This window comes from Mytilus californianus, unplaced genomic scaffold (genome assembly GCF_021869535.1).
Source record: "Mytilus californianus isolate M0D057914Y unplaced genomic scaffold, xbMytCali1.0.p SCAF_2, whole genome shotgun sequence".
In the NCBI taxonomy this organism is placed as follows: Eukaryota; Metazoa; Mollusca; class Bivalvia; order Mytilida; family Mytilidae; genus Mytilus; species Mytilus californianus.
In genome coordinates, this window is record NW_026262668.1 from 124,193,925 (window position 1) to 124,214,576 (window position 20,652).

At 33.3% G+C, this 20,652-nt stretch overlaps 1 protein-coding gene across 17 annotated transcripts in view; it reads left to right on the forward strand.

Annotated features, from left to right (window-relative positions):
• LOC127730896 (fibroblast growth factor receptor 3-like) overlaps positions 1-20,652 on the forward strand; it is a 56,708-nt gene that overhangs the window by 20,325 nt on the left and 15,731 nt on the right. For 16 of the 17 annotated variants that reach the window (XR_007995348.1, XR_007995350.1, XR_007995355.1 and 13 more), the window contains 2 exons: positions 5,245-5,405; positions 12,932-12,952. Coding sequence is in view for 5 of the 17 variants with exons in the window: in XM_052239504.1 (XP_052095464.1) it covers positions 5,327-5,405; positions 12,932-12,952 (100 nt within the window). In the remaining 12 variants the exon portion in view is untranslated. The remainder of the gene's footprint in view (positions 1-5,244; positions 5,406-12,931; positions 12,953-20,652) is intronic. The other variant, XM_052239505.1, reaches the window with a different exon arrangement.

The window sequence follows — 20,652 nt, forward strand, 5'->3', positions numbered from 1 at the left end:
ACAGCTATCCACCAAAGATTTAAGGAGAAGGATGTAAGCAACTACAGGTCACTACAACATTCAACAGTGAGCTCATACAAGTCCCATAGGATAATGAATTGTCAAACAAATTATCACAAGAGGAAATTAAGACCTTTTAGGGCTTATTTTAAACCAAAAATCAATATCATGACAAAAGTTAACGAACATAAAAAAGAAGATTGAGATGTAATATGAGACCCCTCTCCTCATTCATGTGATTGAGATGTAATATGAGACCCCTCTCTCCTCATTCATGTGATTGAGATGTAATATGCTCTCCTCATTCATGTGATTGAGATGTAATATGAGACCCCTCTCTCCTCATTCATGTGATTGAGATGTAATATGAGACCCCTCTCCTCATTCATGTGATTGAGATGTAATATGAGACCCCTCTGTCCTCATTCATGTGATTGAGATGTAATATGAGACCCCTCTCTCCTCATTCATGTGATTGAGATGTAATATGAGACCCCTCTCTCCTCATTCATGTGATTGAGATGTAATATGAGACCCCTCTCTCCTCATTCATGTGATTGAGATGTAATATGAGACCCCTCTCCTCATTCATGTGATTGAGATGTAATAGGAGACCCCTCTCTCCTCATTCATGTGATTGAGATGTAATATGAGACCCCTCTCTCCTCATTCATGTGATTGAGATGTAATATGAGACCCCTCTCTCATTCATGTGATTGAGATGTAATATGAGACCCCTCTCCCCTCATTCATGTGATTGAGATGTAATATGAGACCCCTCTCTCCTCATTCATGTGATTGAGATGTAATATGAGACCCCTCTCCTCATTCATGTGATTGAGATGTAATATGAGACCCCTCTCTCCTCATTCATGTGATTGAGATGTAGTATGCTCTCCTCATTCATGTGATTGAGATCTAATATGAGACCCCTCTCTCCTCATTCATGTGATTGAGATGTAATATGAGACCCCTCTCCTCATTCATGTGATTTAGATGTAATATGAGACCCCTCTCTCCTCATTCATGTGATTGAGATGTAATATGAGACCCCTCTGTCCTCATTCATGTGATTGAGATGTAATATGAGACCCCTCTCTCCTCATTCATGTGATTGAGATGTAATATGAGACCCCTCTCTCCTCATTCATGTGATTGAGATGTAATATGAGACCCCTCTCTCCTCATTCATGTGATTGAGATGTAATATGAGACCCCTCTCTCCTCATTCATGTGATTGAGATGTAATATGAGACCCCTCTCTCCTCATTCATGTGATTGAGATGTAATATGAGACCCCTCTCCTCATTCATGTCTCCGTGAAGGAAATCTTTACCGTACGTTTTTCAAGTGTTAAGTAAACTTTTTGTTATAGTAGGCTACCATGATATAAATGCACTTTTGTATGATTATTATTTGATAAACATAATTAGTAATATTTTACTGTGACTGGCTACATGCACTTCCTGTTGATTGAATCTTTGAGAAGTTTATTTTTTACATAGACAACTTTCAAACCCAATATAAACATTGTGGCAACTCATATTAGACCTTGATAACATATAACATCACTTACAGAGGATGGTTGTTTAAGATACAATACCAGAAAGTATTTGTTGATGTTATTACCACCTTACCCACAAACATAAGATGTGAGTGAATAGGTCAGGTTTACTCATTGATTAACTCCATGACATTGTGGTTACCCACAAACATAAGATGTGAGTGAATAGGTCAGGTTTACTCATTGATTAACTCCATGACATTGTGGTTACCCACAAACATAAGATGTGAGTGAATAGGTCAGGTTTACTCATTGATTAACTCCATGACATTGTGGTTACCCACAAACATAAGATGTGAGTGAATAGGTCAGGTTTACTCATTGATTAACTCCATGACATTGTGGTTACCCACAAACATAAGATGTGAGTGAATAGGTCAGGTTTACTCATTGATTAACTCCATGACATTGTGGTTACCCACAAACTTAAGATGTGAGTGAATAGGTCCAGTTTACTCATTGATTAACTCAAGAACATTGTGGTTAAACCTATATTGCAGTATTATGAATTTTTGATATAAACATAAACTTGGTTCTTCATGGATCAGGAAATAATAAACTAAAAAACTTGGATATATATTGAAATATTAAGTCCAATAGAATCACTATCTATATTTTGATATGAAACAAATTATGGTGTTTAGAAATTTGACCAAAGTTTAAGTAGAATATAATTGAAAGTAAGACAAGTTATTTTTTTCTTTGATCCTTCTACCTTTTTGTTACAATTAATTAAAGATACATCAACACCACATTATTTGGCCTATGTCCAGTTGATCATGTATATGATAAGGAGATGACATGAGCAGATTACCCCCTGGCATCTGAAATGTACATCTGCCAGTCTTTGTCTTCAATATAAGAATAATATCTGGGGAAACTTTTAATGTGTACTTTATGTAATTTTGAAAGCTTAAGGGATTTCTAACTTGCTTAATTAGTTAGATTTCATCCATTTAAATTTCAGATCAGATTGATCACTGACCACAATACAACTTTTTAGGAAATATACATTATAAACTAGAGGATTAAAAGTACAACTTTTGTTAAATATACTTTGAATTAATGCAGAGTACTTCCAGCATTGACTTTGCATTTATCGTCACCAGTTATAGAAATATCATTTAGCTACAAACCCTATCCATCCACCATTCAGTACTTTCTTTTGGGAACAGTCTGCCTGGTCTGGTGCAATCCATTTTTCAAATTTTTAATGCAGGGAGTTTATCTGTTTATTATCTGGGAATAGTGTAATGCCTATATAATGTCACATATATTATTTTTGGAAGTTTTAAGTCATGCATTTGATCATTTGGGAATAAAATAATTCATGTGTTAATTTAAGGATGCTTTGAATCTGTATAATTTTGAATTAATTCTGTCTGTGATTTGGTCCTTTAAATTTACTGGAATCTGGTATTCTGTAAAAATAAGTGTTATTTTGTTTATTTGTTGAGGAGGCTATTTGCCTTATCTGCTTGACTGCTAACTTGTAAATTGGATTGGCCATTTCGTATTTTTAGTCCCGAAGATAAGCAATTATCAATAAATTGTATGTACATAAACTAGATATGTGTGGGTTGGATAAATGTTTTATGAAATATTCAAACGATTAACACAACATTTTAAATTTGCATTTAATCTGACTTTAAGTTTACATTTTTGGAACTTTTGATTTAAAATATGCTAGGATAATAACCTTGTTTTTTCAGTGTTATTTAAGGATTTGAAGTTTTATAAAAATGCAAAATTTTAGCCTATTTTGTCCCAAGTATTTTAAAATAAATGTAGGAAGTAAATCTTTTAACTATTGATGAGAAATTTGATCAGATGAATTTTGTTTATATAATTAGGGATAAATTGCCTTTTACATGAACAAATAAAACAATCAATAAGTTATAACAACTCCTAGCAGAATGACACCATATAAAGCAATAATTACTTTTTGGTTGGCATTTGGAAGGTGTGCTATGGAGGAAGTTTTACACTGAAAAAAATCATAAATAATACTGGCAAATTTCCTAGAAATCTAAAACAGTGTTCTAATTGCTATCTCCCTTGTTTAAAGTGCCAATCTGATTACTACTGACTTGGGGAAAATATTGAAATTCCATAAAGTCTGTGCTTGGTTGTACATAAAGATAAGTTTGTATCATGGAACTTAGCCAGGTATTGAACTTCATCAAAGTTTAATGTTGTGGGATTGTCCAACTTTTATCATGTAAATATTGTAAATTACTGGCAAAGTTCTAAAAAAGGTTCCAGCTGTTTGAAAAACTATTTCAACATGACAGTCACTACTACCTTTCATATCCAAATTTAACATCAAGCCAAAACCAAAACAAGCTCTGTGATGGTCTGTAGTAGTCTGTTTTGGTGGAAACTGACCTTGAAGTATGAGACTTTGCTGATTGTAGATGTCCAAAAAATGAACTGTAGATGTGTGATCTTTTAATGGACCTTGCATTGAATAATGAGACTTTAGCAATTGTAACAGTCTGAACAATGACCTGTTAATGTGTGGTCTTTTAATGGACCTTGCATTGAATAATGAGACTTTAGCAATTGTAACAGTCTGAACAATGACCTGTAGATGTGTGGTCTTTTAAATACCTTACATTGAATAATGAGACTTTAGCAATTGTAAAAGTCTGAACAATGACCTGTTAATGTGTGGTCTTTTAATGGACCTTACATTGAATAATGAGACTTCAGCAATTGTAACAGTCTGAACAATGACCTGTTAATGTGTGGTCTTTTAATGGACCTTACATTGAATAATGAGACTTTAGCAATTGTAACAGTCTGAACAATGACCTGTAGATGTGTGGTCTTTTAATGGACCTTACATTGAATAATGAGACTTTAGCAATTGAAACAGTCTGAACAATGATCTGTAGATGTGTGATCTTTTAATGGACCTTACATTGAATAATGAGACTTTAGCAATAATGTAAAAGTCTGAACAATGATCTGTAGATGTGTGATCTTTTAATGGACCTTACATTGAAGTATGAGACTGCCTATGGTAAAAGCCTGAACAGGACCCTGTAGATGTGCTATCTTTTGATGGACCTTACCTTAGAGTATAAGACTAAAGAATTTTTTTTAGTTGTTTAATGATTGTCAATGAGACAACTATCCATGAAGACCAAAATATGAGGATGTAAATGACCATAGCTCACTGTAAGGCATTCAAAATAATAAAAATCTGAACAGTATAATTTGTTGGCTGTGAAAGGCACCAACATGAACAAATTGTGAAACAGTTCCAAAGAGAAAACCAACAGCCTGATTTATGGGGAAAAAATTTAATGAAAAACATATACTGCAACATCAAAAGACAACCACTGAATTACAGACTCCTGTCAGGGGACAGGCACTTAAACAATATGTCAGGGCTTACTCTCTCCATAACCTGGGACAATGATGTAACAGCACAGAACAAACTGTGAAATTCACTAAGGCTCAAGTTACAGAATATAGAACTTGATGATTATGTAAGGAAAAATGAATTAGAACCAATAAAAATCTTTCTTGGACACATCTTTCTTAGAATATTTTTATATAGCACTAACTTCAGTTAGAATATTTTTATATAGCACTAACTTCAGCAGAAAAAATTATTTTCAGAAAGAACAAACAATTTGTAAATAACATGTTTTCACTGATGTTTGCAGGTACAATTATTCCATAAGAACACCAATGGTAGTTTTATAGCCAGCTCTAACATCAACAGGATACCAGTACAGGCATTCCAACATGGATCTGAAGTTATCTGATCTATACTTGTTTTCTTTGATGGTAATAATTAGTTGGACAGGAATTTTATCACAAAAGCGTAAGTGAGACAAACTTTCTGTGAATGTTTTACTTTTTAGTTTTTATGAGGTGAGATATATATCCAATTATCAATGCAAACAGACAAACTTAAAAAAAATATGATTGGTTTTGTGCCAAAATATAATTTGTGTTGTAACATATGACTATCTTGGTTCTAAATTAAGATTTGGCATTTACATGATATTATTTTCAGGTGTTTCATTATATAAATGTTAGGATTTTATTTTATTCTAGTATTACAGAAAGATTAGTGAAAAATCAGACATCAATTTTTATACGACCGCAAAAATATTTTGGGGTCATATAATGCTATCACGTCGTCGTCAGCGTTGTTGTCGTCCGAAGACATTTGGTTTTCAGACAATAACTTTAGTTTAAGTGTATGGATCTCTATGAAATTAAACAAAAGGTTCAATACCACAAAAGGAAGGTTGGGATTGTTTTTGGGGGTGATGGTCCCAACCGTTTAGGAAATTAGGGGGCCAAAAAGGTGCCCAAAACAAGCATTTTTCTAGTTTCAGGACAATAACTTGTGTATAAGTATTTTGATTGCTCTGAAATTGTACCACAAGGTTCAATACCACAAGTAGAAGGTTGGGATTCATGGGGTAATTGCCCAAACCATTCAGGAATTAGGGGCTAAAAAGGGTCTAAAACAAATATTTTTCTAGTTTTCAGACAATAACTTGTGTTTATGTGTACTGATGTCTCTTAAATTGTACCTTATTGTACGAAAAGAAAATTTCTTCAAACGTTATATTTTTTTGGGGTCACAATTTATTTTGCTAATTCTTTGTATATAGTCTGAAAACAGATTTACTAAGTATTGTGCAACAGCACAGTGTATTGCACAAAAGCAAGAAATCCTCAATTGAATATAAATTCAAATCATATAACCAATTTCAAGTTCTTTAACTACATTTATTTTGTGTTATATGTAAACTAGGCACAATGTCCACATTGTCTACAAAATTTGTTAACAAAATTCTAAACTGTAAAAAATATATAGTTACTAGCATTGTATACTTATATACATTGTATAAATAGTTCATGTAATAAACTTGAATTCAAATATAGAAAAATATTGTAACCCAACAACATAGTCATGTTAGTGAATTGTTTGAATATTTTTATTTGGGATGCAAAGGCCTTATAGAGGTATACTTTGTTCTAGTTCAATAATTAAAGCCAAATTAAAGCTGTTGTGAAGAAAAAATTAATTGAAGGGACAACTGCTTCATTTTTTGGTACAGCTGATAATTGACTTTTCATTGAGAGGGTCTCTGCCCTCCAGAATGTTGTACCCATTAATGTTTCACATCTGCAAGGTCTGCCTCCTTGTATATGATTGAAATATACAAGCCCTGTTGTTTGTTTATTACTTATGTAAATTATGACTGAGTATGGATCAAGTGTTAATGTTGTAGAAATATCTATCATCCTAAAGACAAGAAACTCAGCATCTGTTCTGAGGTAACTGTAAGGTAGATATTAGAGAGGATAGATAAGGGGGCAATAGGTTTTTATACGACCGCAAAAAAAAAATCTGATTTATATCAAATTTATAGGGGGAAAATTCAAAAGATGTATACTATAAACTCTACTATTTATACTTTAGAGTGACACAAAAAGGTCATGCACTTTCTATTTCTGTGGGTCAAGATATGCTTTAAATGTAAGTTAGAATGTTCCAGAAGAAATTTTATGTACATGTAAAGTGGGAGTTAAAATTAGGTGTGAAGCTAATTGGGTCACTTAAATGTATTTCCATGAAAATTGATATGATCCTACATTGTTTAGCATAAGAAAAATGAAACTTTATATATCAATCAGAAATAAGGTTAGTAAAAAGTATAGGAAAACATAATTCCTCTTTATCCAGAACCTAGCCTAGCTGGAAAGATTTAGAAAGTCTATAAATTTTAAGTAGGTTTTCTGGCAGAAAATCCATTTTTAGCCGGATTTTCAAAGGAAAAATCAGTTATTGATTTGGGGATGTATGGCAGGCGGGCAGCCGCCAAACAGTGTCCGTTCATTAACATGAAAATTGCTTTGACGAAATCTTTTCAAATTTAGATACATTGTTTCCTGTGACAAAATGAAGGTCAAGTTCAATTTTCACGATTTTAGCTTTTCTCGTTGTTGAGTTGTAGACCTTTCAGTAGCGAAAAGTGATATTTATTATATGATTTATTTTATTTTGAGTTATTTCCCTTTGAACAGAAATGGTGTAATTAATAAGTATATGGATAGATAGTCTATCAATGATTGTATCTGTTCAATTGATTTTAGTCAGGAGTTGTCAAAAATTTCTTTATAACTATTTTTTTTAAGTCATGTGTGTTTTGAAGGTAGATGTTACAGTTGTTATGTGGTATTTTATTTTTGTTGGGTGTATTGATGTTTAATTTTTACTTGATCCTGTTTGGGGGTCCAGTTTTGCAAATATCATTTTCATGCAGGAAAATCTGGTTTGCTGTCACTCTGACAGCCTCTTGTTAGTGATTGAAATGGTCCCTGATTTTATGGAAAAAGGCACACTTAGTTGTTTCCATGCAATTATGACTTGAGAACTCTTCAACCAATGCTTTCAAATTTTTTGAATATGTTGTTCCTTATGATAAAATCAAGGAGATTGTATGAGAAGGAGAGTGCACGAAAGAAGATAATTACACATAAAATGATACCGCCTTTTCGGTAAGTGGGTGTTAATTAGTTGAGATCGATTCGGTTGCAGAGGTAGACTTTGTCCTGATAACACATCTGAGTAAGAACGGAAACACCCGAAGTGTTATAAACCGACCAAGATATTACAAAATACGCCTGTGATCAATCATGGAAGTAATATCAAGTCAATATAATACTTCCATGGATAAATCGACTTACATGTACTTACGTGAAGTGGAGGTTTGGCCAGGGTCCCAGGCTATAACAAAATACACACCGGATCACCGGGTTTGTATCATAGATGTTTTGGGGTCGTAAAAACTTTGTCATTTCTTGGTCGTTTTCAACCGTAGTTAGACGATACACTTTAGAATTTTCCGTTAAAATGCTTTTGCACAGTATTAACACCTGTAAATTGAATTGTTACGATAATTACACCTGTATTTTAATAACCCAGTCATAGATTACAATCATGTGACAGTAGCAATTTTCTTAATCACACGGACTGTTCCCGGTAACAGCCTGGTACATTAGAGGGTCATATCAAGTTGGTGATAAACATGTCGGTATCTTTATATTTTCATCATTTTCATCTGATCGAATTGTTATCCTGGGGATTCTTATTTAATTTTATATCAAGTAGAGTGTGCACTCTCCTTCTCATACAACCTCCTTGATAAAATAAAGGTCAAGTTCAATATTGACAGTTTGATGCTTTTATTGTTCATAGGTTATATCCCTTGATTGTGAACAGATATATCATGTTATGGAGGGGTATTTGCTAAAAATACCAGTCAAGGGACAGTGAAATTTCCCAAGCCACTAGGCGAGGAAAATTTGGTCCCAAGACTGGTATTTTTCGCAAATACCCCTCCATAACATGATAGATCTGTTTAATTACACCGAATAGATTTTGATTGAAACTGTCTGTACATGTGAATGGAAATCGTAGTACCGCGGGAATTATACATGTACTTATATGTTAGTGCTGTCTTTTTGTAACGTCATGGTATATTTATGTGTAAACGTCATTGTTATTCGATTATTAAATCGTTCATTTGTATAGACATTTTTTTCCCCTCTTTATATGTATATTTCTGACAGTTTTCGGTTTAACTCAATCAATAGTGCTTAACCATGTTGGCTGGATAAAGTGAGAAAGGTTCCGAATAATTTTGGCGGGAACAGGCTCGCGAGGGTAAAAAAGGAATATCCAAAATGGCAAATACCACGGCAGAGAGGGGAATTTGAGGCAAATTCACCGGCAGTGGTGAAAAAACAGGCAAATTCGTTTGAAATGAGGAAAAAATGTTAGAATATGCGAAAAATACAGTGGCTAACAACCAATCAAAATCAGGCATTCTTTATAAGGTGTAATTAATTGGGAAATAACACTTTATTTTCCTTTCGATAACCATTTAACCAATGGTTTTTAATTTCATTTTTTTTTTTCATTTCATAATAAAGGTCAAGTTGGATATTGATGATTTTCACTTGTGCCAATTAGAGGTTATGGTCCTTGATTGAATGGAAAATGACTTGATGTCATTTTAGATTTTACGTGATAACTTGAGATGCTTGATCAGTCCTTTTCAAATTATATATGTAGTTTCACATGACAAAATGAGGTCATGATGACACTTATAAATGTAAGAATAACCTGGTTTGCTGTTATTTGAACAGCCTATTGTCGAGATCTGATTTATAAACTTATGTGTTTAGTGTGGAAAATACTTCAATAATTAAGTTCCTTTCAATCTAATGGGCAAAACAAATTTCATCAATTTGATTATTGTTCAGAGAAAATAATCCTTTTAACTTCAAAAGTGTAGTTTTCAATTGTTTTTCTGTATTGTATTTCCTGACCATTAATGTTTTTTACCCTTTGGGAATCCTCTTTTGTTTTATGTAGATCTGTTGCCAGACTCTGTTGACTAACAATAAATGATATATACTAGATAGAATCATTCTGAAAGAAAATGTGTGAAGATTCTTTTTTTATAAAATGTTCATCATCCCACAAATCAAGAGTTGAATTGTTGAACACTATAAAAAAAAAAAAAATATTTCTGATGTTATTACCAAACACAATGAGGATATGTAGTACCAAACATGTTGGGTAAAAAAGTAAACAATTGATTTTATATAGCCTGAAATGGTTGTTTACTTCAGATGGTACTGTATATTGACACAGAGTGAGTAAAAATCCTTTCACCCCCTTTCCAAATTAAAACCAGTAACAATACATTCTGATATATTAATCAAACTCTTCATATCTCATTTCATTAAGGTCAGTTTGTCAGCATTCATGCTGAATATTATAAAAAGAGATGATGTTTTTAGTGTTTATCTAGAAAAGTCCAGAAGTGTGTCTGGGTTTCCATATTTCAGTCTTTTTCTGTTCTGTTCTTTCTGTTTATAGATAAGCTTATCTTCTATGAATTTAGGGGCCTAGGTGGAGGAATGGTCTAATTAGTTCATCTACTGTATCACTATAACCTGTCAATACTGAGGTTATGAGTTGGAACCCCACACCTGGCAGTGCGTTGGATTGCCATTTTTCCTGCTGAAGATTTGTTGTTATCTCTAGCAACTCCAGCTTACTTCACCAATAAAAACTGGCTGCCACCATATAGTCAATAGTACAATGAATATATCAATCCTTGAATCTGATAGTTTGTTCTTTGGGTTTAAAGATAACTTGCCCTCCTTGAATCTGGGCTTAAAGATAGCCTACCTTCCTCGAGTCTGATATACCGTATAGCGGGTTATTTTCGCTTTATTTCGCGGATGGAACAAAATCGCCAAAATAAATTCCACAATTTAAAAGTGCACATGCAAAGGTATTGAGAAAAGTTTTGAATCCGCCAAAATAATAATCACCAAAATATTTCATTTACCTTATTCAATGAAAATCGCGAAATTTTACACCCGCGAAAATAACCCGCTATACGGTCTCTGTACTTTGGGCTTTTTTGTGGGGTCTATTTATGCATGCCTTCTTTGAGTCTGATAGTTCTTTTTTTTTGGGGGGGGGGGGGGGGGGGAGGGGGGAGAGTATGCTAGTTTGCCTTTAAGGGTCTGATAATTATGTTCATTGTGTAGTCCTCATTTTTAGCATACATGCATTCCTCACCAAATATTTTTAAAATGTTTTAACCTTTATCAAAATAGTAAAATGAATACCTTAATATTTATTTGAGTTGTAAACCATCATTTCCCAAACCAAGTATAGAGAAAGGTTACAGCTAGAATTCAGCTTTTCTTGGTAGGGAAAACACTTTGTATATGTATACACAATGGTTTAACTCTCAAGATATAAGCATTAATGGGACAGCACACCATGTTTTTTAAATTAAAATTTCATTGTGCAATATTCATTAAAAGCTTAAAAACGCTGTTGTATAAAGGGCCCTGCTGACTGCATCAACACTACTTTACTGATAAATCTTGCATTAAATGTTGCCAGATGTGCATGTAAAAGCCTTGATAAATGTCTTCTGTTAAATTCGTCACAGTTTGATTCTACAACCTATGTGTTTCATGATAAGAACAACTACTATCATACCTTGCATTTCTTAATGCAGATTTCTTCACTACTTTAACATATGCATTTGATTTTATGCAACAGTTGCACACACATGCATACTGTGTTATGAAAACAATTGATAGTAGAATTTTAATGAGATATGCACATTGGAGTGTTTGCCTAAATAATCCCTGTCTGGGACCTCCTAATGTGTTTATATCATAAGATGTTGAAGGTTTATTTATTTGTTTTGTTTCTCTTTGTTTGTTTATTGGTAGAGGTCAGGCAGCAATACAGTTGTTTGTGTTGTCTTGTGACCTAGAAATAACTAATGACAAAACAGAGAAATGTTATTACACAGGAAACATGAATTTGAGTTATTGGGTTGCTGTCTTATTGATGTATACCCCTTAAGATCTCAGTAATCAGATTGGTACTTCAGACAACATAGAATTAATCCAAGAGTCCTCCAAGTTCTTCAGAACCCTAGTCTAACTGATCAATCATGAGAGAGTCACCTTAATAATAATTTAACACATTTTTTGTAAAAGCATAATTTTTATAGTTAAAATCCCTAGTTGGTCAATTCCATATGTAATTGTTTTTGTAGGTAGATTGGATCTGTTGGGGATTGGAGATAGATATTCAATGAACATTCTTCATATAACTTAATTTTCTAAACGACTGAACCTGGAAAACTCATTTATAAAATGTGATTATACAACTTAATTAAATTTTGTATGAAAAAATCCTTTAAATTAAAAAATATTTCTCCAAATATCCATACTAATTTGGAAGCAAATTGAATTCCCATGGAAACCAAATTTATGACATTTTATTTTCTAAATCAAGAACAATGTAATTCTTCATTATGTGTGGCTTTTAATATAATTAAACTATATAATACCTGTTATTAAATGCTTTAATCAGTTTGATATAGGGTGATAATGAACTGTGAAATGCCAGCTTTTTTCTGCAGTTTATAGCAGACTATATATCATCCATGTTTTAGAAAATTGGTAAATAACAAAATTGATTTTTAAAAGCCTGTTCTCAAAAGATAAGTCAAAATTGATAGTATTTATTGGAAAACTTAGGTTGGATATTGCATGTTAGAGAACACTATACAATTTCTATTTACAATCTTTATTATTTTAGATTTGTTTGTTTTCTAAAGTAGGGAACACACAAAGACTAGTTTTTTTTGTAATTTTTAGGGTAAACACACTTTTTGAACTACAACATGTATAGTTTAACCAATTTGAACTGATTGTGTGCTTTTGTATAAATTGTCATAGAAATGAATCAGTTTTTATAAACATTTACAGATGAAAAGCATGAAAATGAAGGTAATTGTATGATCTGTGTGCAGCAGCTTTTATGTGGGCTGTTATATGTCTTATTTTTTAGCTTACTGTTGTCATTTGATAATTTGGTCTTCTTTATTGGGTAAAATGAACACAGGACTTATAGGAATAGATATTAGAACAACAATTGTTGTAACTTGTGTAAAATGGCTAAAAAGAAGGATTTCATTTTGTCAATTGATGATCAAAATGAAACTTTAACAATGATAACTTCTGGAATCTTTAGATAAACAGAAAGCAAACTTGGTACACAATTATCCTTGTCATTTCTACACATGGGGATGTTTGCCATTTCTATACATGGGGATGTTTGTCATTTCTACACATGGGGATGTTTGCCATTTCTACACATGGGGATGTTTGCCATTTCTACACATGGGGATGTTTGTCATTTCTACACATGGGGATGTTTGTCATTTCTACACATGGGGATGTTTGCCATTTCTACACATGGGGATGTTTGTCATTTCTACACATGGGGATGTTTGCCATTTCTACACATGGGGATGTTTGCCATTTCTACACATGGGGATGTTTGCCATTTCTACACATGGGGATGTTTGCCATTTCTATACATGGGGATGTTTGCCATTTCTATACATGGGGATGTTTGCCATTTCTATACATGGGGATGTTTGCCATTTCTACACATGGGGATGTTTGCCATTTCTACACATGGGGATGTTTGCCATTTCTACACATGGGGATGTTTGCCATTTCTACACATGGGGATGTTTGCCATTTCTATACATGGGGATGTTTGCCATTTCTATACATGGGGATGTTTGCCATTTCTACACATGGGGATGTTTGCAATTTCTGCATAAGGAGATGTTTGCCATTTCTATACATGGGGATGTTTGCCATTTCTAAACATGGGGATGTTTGCCATTTCTACACATGGGAATGTTTGCCATTTCTACACATGGGGATGTTTGCCATTTCTACACATGGGGATGTTTGCCATTTCTACACATGGGGATGTTTGCCATTTCTACACATGGGGATGTTTGCCATTTCTATACATGGGGATGTTTGCCATTTCTATACATGGGGATGTTTGCCATTTCTACACATGGGGATGTTTGCAATTTCTGCATAAGGAGATGTTTGCCATTTCTATACATGGGGATGTTTGCCATTTCTAAACATGGGTATGTTTGCCATTTCTACACATGGGAATGTTTGCAATTTCTACACAAGGAGATGTTTGCCATTTCTATACATGGGGATGTTTGCCATTTCTATACATGGGGATGTTTGCCATCTCTACATATGGGGATGTTTGCCATTTCTTCACATTGGGATGTTTGCCATTTCTACACATTGACATGTTTGCCATTTCTACACATGGGAATGTTTGCCATTTCTACACATGGGCATGTTTGTCATTTCTACACATGGGGATGATTGCCATTTCTTCATTTTGGGATGTTTGCCAATGCAGAATTTATTAATTGTAAACGGAGTGGAAAATAATTTGTCATTTATATGACCTCATTTTTGTTGCTGATATACTTTGGATAAGACAGCAAAGAGGAGACTTCTATTCTAACATCATCTGATATACTTTGGATAAGATAGCTAAGAGGAGTCTTCTATTCTAACATCATCTGATATACTTTGGATAAGACAGCTAAGAGGAGACTTCTATTCTAACATCATCTGATATACTTTGGATAAGACAGCTAAGAGGAGACTTCTATTCTAACATCATCTGATAAGCTTTGGATAAGACAGCAAAGAGGAGACTTCTATTCTAACATCATCTGACATACTTTGGATAAGACAGCTAAGAGGAGACTTCTATTCTAACATCATCTGATATGCTTTGGATAAGACAGCAAAGAGGAGACTTCTATTCTAACATCATCTGATATGCTTTGGATAAGACAGCAAAGAGGAGACTTCTATTCTAACATCATCTGATATGCTTTGGATAAGACAGCAAAGAGGAGACTTCTATTCTAACATCATCTGATATACTTTGGATAAGACAGCAAAGAGGAGACTTCTATTCTAACATCATCTGACATACTTTGGATAAGACAGCTAAGAGGAGACTTCTATTCTAACATCATCTGACATACTTTGGATAAGACAGCTAAGAGGAGACTTCTATTCTAACATCATCTGTTATGCTTTGGATAAGACAGCAAAGGGGAGACTTCTATTCTAACATCATATGATATACTTTGGATAAGACAGCTAAGAGGAGACTTCTATTCTAACATCATCTGATATACTTTGGATAAGACAGCTAAGAGGAGACTTCTATTCTAACATCATCTGATAAGCTTTGGATAAGACAGCAAAGAGGGGACTTCTATTCTAACATCATCTGGCATACTTTGGATAAGACAGCTAAGAGGAGACTTCTATTCTAACATCATCTGATATGCTTTGGATAAGACAGCAAAGAGGAGACTTCTATTCTAACATCATCTGATATGCTTTGGATAAGACAGCAAAGAGGAGACTTCTATTCTAACATCATCTGATATACTTTGGATAAGACAGCAAAGAGGAGACTTCTATTCTAACATCATCTGACATACTTTGGATAAGACAGCTAAGAGGAGACTTCTATTCTAACATCATCTGATATGCTTTGGATAAGACAGCAAAGAGGAGACTTCTATTCTAACATCATCTGATATGCTTTGGATAAGACAGCAAAGAGGAGACTTCTATTCTAACATCATCTGATATACTTTGGATAAGACAGCAAAGAGGAGACTTCTATTCTAACATCATCTGATATACTTTGGATAAGACAGCCAAGAGGAGACTTCTATTCTAACATCATCTGATATACTTTTGATAAGACAGCAAAGAGGAGACTTCTATTCTAACATCATCTGATATACTTTGGATAAGACAGCTAAGAGGAGACTTCTAACATCATATGCAGTTTGATATAAATATTAGTGCCATATAAATTTAGATATGTATATAATTAAGATATTTTAAAGATATGATTTCCAATACTTAAAACTCTCAATTGTAATCTTTTTGTGTATCCATGGAAACAGTTAATTTGCCTTAAAATGTTGCAAAATGAGAGTTTAATTTAGTCTTTAGGCATTAAACAAAAAGGTATTTCAATGTCTTTGAAACCTTCTCTAAAAGAATAAACATGTATATACATGCAGGTCAAATGAAAATCATATGCTGTTTATCTCATTTTCTCATTAATTGGAATCATTCTGTCAGGTATTTGTGAAAATTTGGTATGGTTTATTTAATTGTTGAATAAATTTAGCTATTATATATGCAAGATTTGGACATGGGGGCTGCAGTTTGAAATATTGCTATGGCGTGCTTCTTGTTGATTTTACTAAAAAAAAATTATTTGCAGTCAAAAAAGAGTGCATTATATTGCTTTAGTACGTCAGTTAACAATTTTGCAAGTGTACTTAAAAAGGAAATCCAGTTATCATTGCTTTATCAATCCGCTTTTTATACGACCGCAAAAATTAAAAATTTTTTGGTCGTATATTGGTATGACGTTGGCGTCGTCGTCGTCCGGCGTCGTCGTCGTCGTCGTCGTCGTCGTCTGGCGTCGTCCGAAGACACATTGGTTTTCGCACTCTAACTTTAGTTTAAGTGAATGGATCTCCATGAAATTTTACCATAAGGTTCAATACCACGAAAGGAAGGTTGGGATTGATTTTGGGGGTTATGGTACCAACAGTTAAGGAATTAGGGGCCAAAAAGGGGCCAAAAATAAGCATTTTTGTAACTTCCAGACAATAACTTGTGTGTAAGTGTATGGATCTCTCTGACATTGTACCACAAGGTTCCATATCACAAAGGAAAGGCTGTAATTGATTTTGGGGGTAATTGCCTCAAAATTTAAGGAATTAGGGGCCAAAAAAGGGGCAAAAAACAAGCATTTTTCTAGTTTCATGACAATAACTTGTGTGTAAGTGTTTGGATATTTCTGAAATTGTACTACAAGGTTCCATATCACAAAGGGAAAGCTGGAATTGAGTTTGGGGGTAATTCCCCGAAACGTTTAGGAATTGGGGGCCAAAAAGGGGCCAAAAATAAGCATTTTTCTAGTTTCCAGACAATAACTTGTGTTCAAGTGTATGGATCTCTCTGAAATTGTACTGCAAGGTACCATACCACAAAGGGAAGGCTGGGATTGAGTTTGGGGGTGATGAATCATAAGGGGGTTCAAAAAATTTGGGGGGGGGATTTTTTTTTTCTTTTTTTTTCTTTTTTTCCTTTTTTTTTTCTTTTAAAATTTTCCATTTTAAGTTGGTTATTTCTGATTAATATTTAAAAGCAAATAATAATGATATGGTAGGAGATACACACCAAACAGGATGTGTAAATTATTATCTAATAAGTATTGTGCAATAGCAAGAAATTTTCAATTGCACAGTATTGCACAATAGCAAGAAATCTTCAATTGCACAGTATTGCGCAATAGCAAGAAATCTTCAATTGCACAGTATTGTGCAATAGCAAGAAATATCCAATAGCACAATATTGCGCAATAGCAAGAAATTGTCAATTGTACAGTATTGCGCAATAGCAAGAAATATTCAATTGCACAGTATTGTGCAAAAGAAGATACTTCGTATAAATTGCTTATTTCTTGATCAATTTCAATGGGGTTTTATTCTTGAATTCTTGGGGTTCTTTAATATGCTGAATCTAACCGTGTATTAAGTTTTTGGATTTTGGGCCCCGTTTTTAAATTGGTCCACATTGAGGTCCAAAGGGTCCAAAATTTAACTTTGTTTGATTTCATCAAAAATTGAATTATTGGGGTTCTTTGATATGCTGAATCTAACCGTGTATTTAGATTCTTAATTTTTGGTTCCGTTTTCAAATTGGTCTACATTAAGGTCCAAAGGGTCCAAAATTAAACTTAGTTTGATTTTAACAAAAATTGAATTTTTAGGGTTCTTTGATATGCTGAATCTAAACATGTATTTAGATTTTTGATTATGGGCCCAGTTTTCAAGTTGGTCCAAATCGGGGTCCAAAATTAAACTTTGTTTGATTTCAACAAAAATTGAATATATGGGGTTCTTTGATATGCTGAATCTAACCATGTATTTAGATTTTTGATTTTTGGGCCCCGTTATCAACTTTGTCCACATTGAGGTCAAAAGGGTCCAAAATTTAACTTTGTTTGATTTCATCAAAAATTGAATTATTGGGGTTCTTTGATATGCCGAATCTAACCGTGTATTTAGATTCTTAATTTTTGGTTCTGTTTTCAAATTGGTCTACATTAAGGTCCAAAGGGTCCAAAATTAAACTTAGTTTGATTTTAACAAAAATTGAATTTTTAGGGTTCTTTGATATGCTGAATCTAAACATGTATTTAGATTTTTGATTATGGGCCCAGTTTTCAAGTTGGTCCAAATCGGGGTCCAAAATTAAACTTTGTTTGATTTCATCAAAAATTGAATTCTTGGGGTTCTTTGATATGCTGAATCTAACCATGTATTTAGATTTTGGATATTGGACCATAATAGGTGAATGTCCAATTTAAAATTTTTAAGTTCTTAGACCACATTCATTCTGTGTCAGAAACCTATGCTGTGTCAAATATTTAATCACAATCCAAATTCAGAGCTGTATCAAGCTTGAATGTTGTGTCCATACTTGCCCCAACTGTTCAGGGTTCGACCTCTGCGGTCGTATCAAGCTGCGCCCTGCGGAGCATTTTATTACATCTTTCATTTTTATCAGTATATTGATTTGATATTTCTTTTACCTTTGTTTCCTTTTGATGTTTTTACTCTTTGCATTTCTTGATTAAAATAGAAATGTTTAAATAAGGGAAGAATAGATAACTGCAGAGAATACAGATTATTCTATTGAATAATGCTGGATATCGTTGTTAGAAGTCAAAGAAATTTCTGATTACACAATTTCTAAGTAAAAGATATACTCTTGAATTAAAAAAAAAAAAGAAATGAAATATTGATTTTGAATGCTGCTTTATCCGTTAAGATAATTACATGTTTTATAAGATGAATGTATTTAGATGTTTATACAATCTATTACAGATTACAATACCACTCTGACATATAACTTTAAACATACAACAATCGATACATAAACATAAATGGAAAACAACAGTTAAACAAACAACACGTGCTCAGAACAGAATTACACAAAACATTTGATAAAAACAACAGTAAACAAACAACACTTGCTCAGAACAAAACAGAGCAACACAAAACATTTGATAAAAACAACAGTAAACAAGAAACACTTGATCAGACCAGAACAGAACAATAAAAAACATTAAACAAACAACACTTGCTCAGAAAAAAGAATAATGGAAAACATTTAAAAACAACAACAGTAAACAAACAACACTTGTTCAGACCAGAAAAAACAACAAAAACAATTCAAACAAAACAGTAAACAAACAACATTTACTCAGAACAGAACAACACTTGCTCGGAACTGAACAAAACAACAACAGTTAACATTCAGTACTTGGTCAGACCAACAAAAAACAGTTAAAAAACATCAAAGAACAGTAAACAAACAACAGTTGCTTAGAAATGTAATGCTGTATGATCTATATATCTGGTGTCATTTTTTCACAACCTTTAATTTTTATTTTATTTTTTTGGAAAAGTATATTATAACTACATTTTGACAAAACATGAAAAAAATCTGTTTTGTATACCCCTACACTTTTTTAAACAAGACTTTGTCAACCAAATAAGATACAAAAACAACTGTACAAACACACAAACAACACTTGCTCAGACTCCAACAAACAACATGAAAATAGAGGCAAAAAGTAAACAAACTATACTTTCATAGAACATACCAGATACAAAAACAGAAGTTGCTCAGACAAGAGTTGAACAAACAGCATACGACGTGCAGTGTCAACCTTTCAAAGAACACAATAGATACACAAACAGCACTTGCTCAGACCAGAGTTGAACAAACAGCATACAACATGCAGTGTGTAGTGTCAACCTTTCATAGAACACAACATATACACACACAGCACTTTGTCTACCTTTCATAGAACACAATAGATACACACACAGCACTTTGTCAACCTTTCATAGAACACAATAGATACACACACAGCACTTTGTCAACCTTTCATAGAACACAATAGATACACAAACAGCACTTGCTCAGATCAATGGTACACAAATAACATACAATCTGTAGTGTCAACCTTTCATAGAACACAATAGATGCTCAAACAGCACTTTTTCAACCTTTTATAGAACACAATAGATACACACACAGCACTTTGTCAACCTTTCATAGAACACAATAGATATACAAACAGCACTTGCTCAGATCATTGGTACACCATTAACATATAACGTGCAGTGTCAACCTTTCATAGAACACAACAGATACACACACAGCACTTTGTCAACCTTTCATAGAATACAACAGATACACACACAGCACTTTGTCAACCTTTCATCCCATATTAATAGAATTACAAGGGTCATCTTAACAAAAAACAGTGTCCTTATTTGTTTCTACTTGTTTAATTATGATGAACCTTCTATTGACCGTTAGTTATCATCATCCAGTAAAATTTGTTTGTACTTGTTTATATGCCAATGGCAGTCATATACTTTAAGACTAAAATGGTTGTTGGCCCATTCTTCTTTAAAAACACAAACCAAAAATTTGAAATCAGTGCTGAAATT